At 45.4% G+C, this 8,237-nt stretch overlaps 1 protein-coding gene across 1 annotated transcript in view; it reads left to right on the top strand.

Moving 5' to 3' along the window:
• LOC105521971 (supervillin-like) overlaps positions 1 to 750 on the top strand; it is a 112,839-nt gene extending 112,089 nt beyond the window's left edge. Inside the window, 2 exon segments of the mRNA XM_011956347.1 lie at positions 408 to 563; positions 664 to 750. Of these exon segments, the coding sequence (XP_011811737.1) occupies positions 408 to 563; positions 664 to 750 (243 nt within the window).
• The last annotated feature ends 7,487 nt before the right edge of the window (positions 751 to 8,237 follow it).

Here is an 8,237-nt window from a genome sequence, read left to right on the forward strand (position 1 = left end):
GGGAGGGAGGGAGGGAGGCGGAGAGAAAGAATTAACCGGACATGGTGATGCACATGTGTAGTCCCTACTACTTGGTAGGCTAAGACAGGAGAACCGCTTGAGCCCAGGAGTTCGAGGCTGCAGCAAGCTGTGATAGTGCCACTGAACTCCAGCCTGGATAACAGAGACCTTGTCTCCAAAATATTTTTTTTAATTTCAGATTGAAAAATTAATGACATTAAAACTCAAGGCAACTGCAGGGCTTTGAGCAATCCCTTATCTTTCAGAGCTATTTCCTCCTCAGTGATATGGAGCTATGCGTCCTCAGGCTGTGTGCAGATGGCACAGGGCTGTGTGTGCAAGCACTTAATGAAACAAGTTAAAATGTAGGACACAAGCTCTCCTCTCTGCCCCCTTCTCTTCTTTAGGACATGGAAGTTTCCAATCAGATCACCCTTGTGGAAGACGTCTTAGCCAAGCTCTGTAAAACCATTTATCCGCTGACCAACCTCTTGGCCAGGCCACTCCCGGAGGGGGTCGATCCTCTGAAGCTTGAGATCTATCTCACTGATGAAGACTTCCAGGTAAGCAGTTCTTCCAGTCGGTTGGGGATGGGAGTAAAACAACACACCCACGCCCGGCTCCTTTCACTGAGCTGTGGGGAGCTTCTCCCAATGTTTCCAGTTTGCACTAGACATGACAAGGAAAGAATACAGTGCCCTGCCTGCCTGGAAGCAGGTGAACCTGAAGAAAACAGGAGGCCTGTTCTGAGTGGGGAGATGCCAGAGGAACCTCGTGGTCACGTCCGGTGCCATCGCACCAGGGAAATGGATATATATTTTTGGACTGGTGTTTTTCACGAAGTATCTTTCAATCAGAGTTTTCAGAACCTGATATTGTTAAAGATACTACTTGTCCAGGAGTTGTGTATTTTGTAAACGTTCAAGGGAACTATTTGGGAACTTCCTTCCACCATTCAGCAGATTATCAGAATTAATGAAAGTATGTTATCTGCACTTAAGCCGCAGCTGCTGTAGATAACACTGCGTTCTTGTTCCAACTAAGCAATGCTTTTTTCTTTTTTCTTTTTTTTTGGAAGCAGTTCTCTTTATAAAGTGTTATTTTGATAGTTCGTGGATTCTAAAATGTATGTATATTTATAGAAACACCATAAGAGTCAAGTAAGTATTTAACAAAGCAATATGTATTCGTTCACTTTCAAGATTTTTTTTAATGTCAAAATAATATGAAAAGGTAGATGGAGTTGCTTCTGTTGAATTAGCTCTGTCACCAATACGTATCTTCATACACGTTTGGAAACGTTTCCTGCAGCATTAGGTATGACTTGTTCTGAGTACTGCTTCCGGTGCTAAAATGAACAAAGAATTTGTACTTAATGGCATGGACTCTGGAGAATCTATGCGAATCAGCCTTTATACCTTAATATCTCCCCCAAAATGCCTTGTTTTTAATGTACAGTTTACATACAGAAAAGTTTTCTCTGCGTCTTTGATGATGGTTTGGAACATTATCTACAATTTTACTCTCAAATAACCAAAATAAAAACATCTCAATTTATAATGCCTCTTGTAAACATTACACATTATTTTCTGATACAGGACTTTTGTCTTGTGCTTTTGGAAATAACAGCATCAGAATAAACACAACAATTAATTGATTGGTTCATATTAAATTTCAAGCATGTTCCTTTCTGGAAATCTTTTTTTTTTTTTTTGGTACATGTTAACCTAGCACCAATATTGTATCATTAAATATTAATGGCTATACATTTGAATTTAGTTTAGGGCAAGATTTTATACAAGGTCATAAGATTAAATAAAGAGCTATTTGCCCCACAAAATTAGTACTCAGTACTATATTGCAGACATATTTTTGAAAATCATCATTTAACAGAAGTTCTTTTTCTTTTGCTTTTTTTTTTTTTTTTTTCTGAGATGGAATCACGCTTTTGTTGCCCAGACTGGAGTGCAATGGCACCATCTCAGCTCGTTGCAACCTCTGCCTCCCGAGTTCAAGCAATTCTCCTGCCTCAGTCTCCTGAGTAGCTGGAACTACAGATGCCTGCCACCATGCTTGGCTAATTTTTTGTATTTTTAGTAGAGACAGGGTTTCACCACGTTGGCCAGACTGGTCTCGAACTCCTGACCTCAAGTGATCCATCCTCCTTGGCCTCTCAAAGTTCTGGGATTACAGGCTTGAGCCACTGCACCTGGCCTCAACAGAAGTTCTTTACCCCACAACTCTATCTACATTTCAATTTCAAGATCTCAGTGCCTTTAAAAAAAAAAAAAAGTATGTGGATAAGACATCTAGAAAACTTAAAAATGAGTTAGAAAACTTCTCACAAGTTTTGTTCTTAAAATACAAATTCATGAGTTTGAAGGTATTCTGTGTCTTCTGTAGACCTATTATGAGTTGTTACAGCCCTTCCCTATTCTCTGTTAGCCTAAGTTTAACACATTCCGTCACAGCACATTTGCCTGAAACTTCAGAACTTACGTGCCCCGCCCTTTCACTGCACCAGGGTGGGGACCTGTAACCCGCTCCTGGTCTCACCACTTTATGATTGTGTAATATTGGGCTGTCACTGAATTTCTCTGCCATGATTTCCTTTAAAAAGAAGACACTCCTAGCTATCTCACCTGCATCATAAGATTCCAAGTGAGGATCTAGCGGAAGCTCTTTGAAAATTGCCAAGCGCTAGATACCTAATGGTATTAAGATCATTGTGATGGTAGCTGAAATAGGAAAGCAGGGAGGTTAAGTTAGGGAGTGTTGTCACATACCTAGAAATGATGGATTAAACCAAAGCAAGGAGAGGAAAAAGGAGAGAGAGAGGTTCAAATTCTATGTCCCATAGATAGCACGCAAAGAGGCGTGCAGAAAAGTCACTAGGGCAACCTGAGGGTCCGAAAGAAAGAGGAAGGGTTGCAACCTCTGCAGCAGATTCCAGGAATCACCTGGATCCTTAGATACCCAGGACATAGTTCGAGTTGCTACAGGAACTTCCAGTGGAGAGCTGCTGTAATCAATAAACAAGACAGGTGTCCTCATTAATATTCATTAACACCAGATTTTCCCAAAGTGCTTAAAAAATCATGAATATCTACTTGTGTTAAACATTGTCCCCCAAAATGTGCTGTCTGTTTGCTTCTCTTGGTGAATAAGACACCCCAGCTTGTAGTGCCAGTTTACTTTTTGCCTCTTTTCCTCTGAATTGTTTCCTGCTTATCCCTTTCCTGCTTATAGAACCAGATCCTATTTTCTATGTTTTTTTTCTGATCCTTTTCCTTCCATAACTGCAACCTTTGACCTTTGTGCACTGGGAAGGGACCTAGCTGAAACATTCGAATTGCTGAACCTTAAAGTCTCAGCCCTTGAATTGACACTGGCGTCTGGGGCTTTTCTCCACAGTCCTCTAAACCCCTGCTCTCACTAAATGCAGCAGGGGCAGGGAAGTGGGATGTCCTTCACTTGCTGCCCTTGAACGAAGGGACTCATGAGAGGGGTGGGTGTTTGGGTTGAGATCGACGTCAGAGGTGCTGCGGGGCAGACGGGATGTTGAGCGTGTTCTGGAGCTTTGAATGAACTGTGCGAATATGAGCCACTTCCAGAGTGGGACTGTCGTACCCCTTTCTTCCCGAATCTGAGGAGGGGAAAGGCTGCTGCGAGCCCACTTCTTTCTCTCCTACTTTACATTTCCTTCCCCACTCTTAGAATTCCCATTTTGGTAAGAGGAATGTATTCCGGAAACAGTTCCAGAATTCATTGGTTTTGTTTTTTTGATTATAAAATTAGCTAGCCGTGTGTGTCCACACAGAGACCTGGACACAGATGTTCACAGTGACATTATTTGTAATAGCCCAAACCTGTAAACAACCCACGTGACCGTCAACTGAGAAACAGAAAAACAAAATGCAGGACCTCCATGCGATGGCGTCCTCTCCGATGGCAAAGGGACAGATATTCCTGCGTATACATGATATACACGTGATACTCACTAAGACATGGATATGCCTCAAAAGCATTAAATGAAAGAAGCCAGATGCAAAAGGCCACATATTGTTTGATTCTTTTTATTTGAAACTTCCTGAAAAGGCAAATCTGTGCACACAGCGAGATGAGTGGTAGCTGGGGTTGGAGATGGGAGTGGAGGTTGACTGCAAATGGCATGAATGATCTTTCTGGGGCAATAGAAATGTTTTAAAACTGGATTGTGGCCAGGCGCGGTGGCTCAAGCCTGTAATCCCAGCACTTTGGGAGGCCGAGACGGGCGGATCACGAGGTCAGGAGTTCGAGACCATCCTGGCTAACACGGTGAAACCCCGTCTCTACTAAAAATACAAAAAACTAGCCGGGCGAGGTGGCTGGCGCCTGTAGTCCCAGCTACTCGGGAGGCTGAGGCAGGAGAATGGCGTGAACCCGGGAGGTGGAGCTTGCAGTGAGCTGAGATCCGGCCACTGCACTCCAGCCCTCCAGCCCGGGTGACAGAGCGAGACTCCGTCTCAAAAAAAAAAAAAAAAAAAAAAAACTGGATTGTGGTGATGGTGGCACAACTCTTGAAGGATTAAAACTTACTGATGCTGGGCGCAGTGGCTCACTCCTGTAATCCCAGCACTTTAGGAGGCCACAGAAGGAAGATCGAGCCATGGCCCAGAGAGAGAATTTGGCATTCATTTTCACAGGCCTTTCTTGATCTCACATCCAGAATAAAGCACATATGTTTCAAAACAGGCCTCTGTGCAAATCCTTTCTGAACTAATGTAGCCACTAATAACGGGGGGCCATTACCAAGAAGTCAATCAAGAGTACTGGTGCAAGTCCAGGGCAGTGGCTCACGCCTAGAATCCCAGTGCTTTGAGAGGTTGAGGAGGGAGAATCACTTGAGGCCAGGAGTTCAAGATCAGTTTGGGCAGCATAGTGAGACCCCGTCTCTACAAAAAATTTAAAAATTACCTGGGCATGGTAGGGGCATGCCTTTAGTCTCAGCTACTCAGGAGGCTGAGGCGGGAGAATCACTTGGGCCCAGGAGGTGGAGGCTGCAGTGAGCTGTGATCCTGCCACTGTACTCCAGCCAGAGCAACAGAGCAAGACCCTCTCTCTTAAAAAAAAGTACAGTGCTCTATTTTCAGAAATATCAAGGTAATTCAAATGCAAATAACTGAGAGTTAACTATATTGGTACGGCATTTGGCCCAAAGAAGCCTTCCTCTTTTTGAAAAGTAAATACGTTGCATCGCATGCATTTCCTCTTCTCCCCAGAGAAAGGATGCTGGGCTGCTTCAGACCTCTGACAATGGATACACCCCGAGGATTAGATCAGAAAGATGGACCTGCCAGGGGAAAGCGTCGGAGGCTTCTGTTCCTACCATCAGTACCACGGATGCGATGAGAGTGTGGAGCCTGTATGGAAATGCCCCACGGGTTTCACAGTGTCTAAAGCTGATCCTTGGGGACTAATAGAGAAGAAAGATTAACAGACCAGCATCCCTCGTTTCTAATACTGAACTGGTTTCTACTGAGCTTTTGTTGTGCAGCTGGGATTGGAAAGGAAGCCGCAGGAGCAGAAGTGAAGGCAAGCTAACAGAAAGGAAGGCAGCGTGGAGGACGCCGCAGCCCCAGCGCCCTCACAGTCTCAGCAGAGCTGTGGGGATTGTTCTTCACATCTGACGCCATGGGGTTCTGGAAATCTCTTAAGGGATATATTGGAACTGGCTTGTATTATTTGGAAATCGACATAAATTGTCTATTATTAAATCTCACTGAATTAAGTCCAACTTTACCATCTGAACACCGTTTTCGCATTCATCCTGAAATGGCTGGAACACGATTTGTTAGCTCCATAAGGGTAAAGAAATATTAGCTGGGTGCAGCAGCCCATGCCTGTAATTCTAGCACTTTGGGAGACTGACATGGGAGGAAGGATTGAGCCCAGGAGTTTGAGACCAGCCTGGGCAACACAGTGAGACCCTGTTTCTACAAAAAATTAAACCATTAGCCAGGTGTGGTGGCACATGCCTGTAGTCCCAGCTTTTAGGGAGGCTGAGGTGGGAACCTTGTTTGAGCCCAAGAGGTTGAGGCCGCAGTGAACTGTGATTGCACCACTGCACACCAGCCTGGGCAACAAAGTGAGACCCTGCCTCAAAAAAAAAAAAAAAAAATAGAAGAAAGAAAGAAAGAAATATTGAGCAACGACTGACCAAGAGCCCGTATTGAAGCAAAGAAAAATAAAACAAGCCTAATTTTTAGTAGTGGTTTTTGCATATGGAAGACAGCAAACGGCGGGAGAGTGCATTTGGGATTGCAGGACTTGGTTAGTGTCAGAGCCCGTCCTAAAAGACGACGATGCAGCAGGACCCTACCCCTCCTTATGACTTCCTTTCTTCCTCCACACTCACCCTCCGTGCTTCCTTCCTGAAGGAGGCCATTCCATTATTAAAATCAGAAACTGCAGGGAGCATCGTTTGCCAGTGAGGACATTTGAGGTCCCAGTGGGGAAGATTTTTTTTTGGTTGGATGGGGTCTTTCCACAGATTCACATACAGTTATCACAATAGCCACAGCATCTGCTGAAGTCTATTTCCAGTATCATGTTGCACATTCCAGACCCCTCATTATTTGCAGTGGTCCACATTCATTCATGAATACTTATATTTACTACTTGTTCGTTCAAATACTTATTGAGTGTGTGCTTAGCTTAAGGGTCAACAGAACACAAATACGCCTTATATCTAGGCTCTGATGCCCCAAGGGATCTGCTTTCCAGGAGAGGTGAAAATAATGATAATTCACCAAGAAGTATAAATAATGATGCAGGGCCAGGCATGGTGGCTCACACTGTAATCCCAGCACATTGGGAAGCTGAGGCAAGAGGATTGCTTCAGCCCAGAAATTTGAGACCAGCCTGGGCAACATAGCGAGTCTCCATCTCTATAAAAATATTTAAAAATTAGCCAGTCATGGTGGGTGCACCTGTAGTCCCAGCTACTTGGGAGACTGAGGTGGGAGGATCACCTAAGCCCAGGAGTTCAAGACTGCAGTGAGCTGTGATTGCACCACTGCACTCCAGCCTGGGCGACACAGTGAAACCTTGTCTCTAAAAATAATAGTAATAATAGCAATGCAATAAGAATCTGTTCTGGGTGGAATTGTGCCCCACTTTTTCCCCTCACCCATTCCCTCAAAAAAGATTGGAGTACCGCAGAATGTGACCTTATTTGAAGATCCTCAGGTAATTAAGTTAAATGAGGTTTTCAGGGTAGGCCTAATCCGATCTGACTAGTCTTTGTATGAAGGGGAAATGTGGAAGTGGCAGCAGGCGTGCACAGAGGGAAGACCGGGTGCAGACGCACGGGGAGAAGATGGCCCTCTGCAAGCCCAGAAGAGAGGCCTCAGAAGAAACCAACCCTGCCCACACTTTGATCTCAGACTTCCACCCTCCAGAGCCGTGAGACGATAAAGGTTCTGCTGTTTAAGCACCCCAGTTTGTGGTACTTTGTCACAACAGCCCAAGGAAACCAATCGTGTCCAAAGGAGGGACTTCTGGCTGGAGGTGGGAGGGAGGGGAAGGAATCAGGGTGGCTTCCAAGAGGAGGTGTCCTCTGAGTCGGCCTTGAAGGACTGGCAGGATTTCTCACTGCAACTGGACATCAGTCCTTCAGCCATCAGCTCCGAAGAGAAGATCTGGAAGTGGGAGAGAGAGAGGAGAGACACGCCCAGTCTCCCACGTGTAGCACTGGCAGAATAAGGGCATAGCAAGTAGGGCCTCGAGGCTGAGATGACGATACACAGAAGGAAAGTGGACTTGGACTTGGACGGGCCAGGGGATCCCGGCAAAGGGGCTCTTCAGATGTGGGGATGACCCAGCAATGGCACCTGCGACTGACTCCTCTGGTCCGCAGGATCCCCAGACCTAGTGCCTCCCTCTCTCAAGGGGCCCGGGGTGTTTCCAGGGCTGGGGCTGGTGTGGGGCTGGTGCTGGGCTGGGGTCCAAGGTCCATCTCCCTTGGACCTTGATGTTGAAACCATTAGAGGTGCTGACGCTGTTACATCCTCCTCTCCCTGATCTTCATGTAAAGATATTTCTGAAATCTCCAGCAAACAACATCGTACTTGGAAAATGGCGGACTTGGGTTTCCTACACAGTAATGCCGTTTTTTGGTAGACATCAGTGACCATGTGGCAGCTCTACCAAACGCTGCTCTGATCTTATAAGCTGTTCAGGGAAACGAAATTGTT

Source organism: Colobus angolensis, unplaced genomic scaffold (assembly GCF_000951035.1).
Source record: "Colobus angolensis palliatus isolate OR3802 unplaced genomic scaffold, Cang.pa_1.0 Scaffold414, whole genome shotgun sequence".
NCBI classification, from domain to species: Eukaryota; Metazoa; Chordata; class Mammalia; order Primates; family Cercopithecidae; genus Colobus; species Colobus angolensis.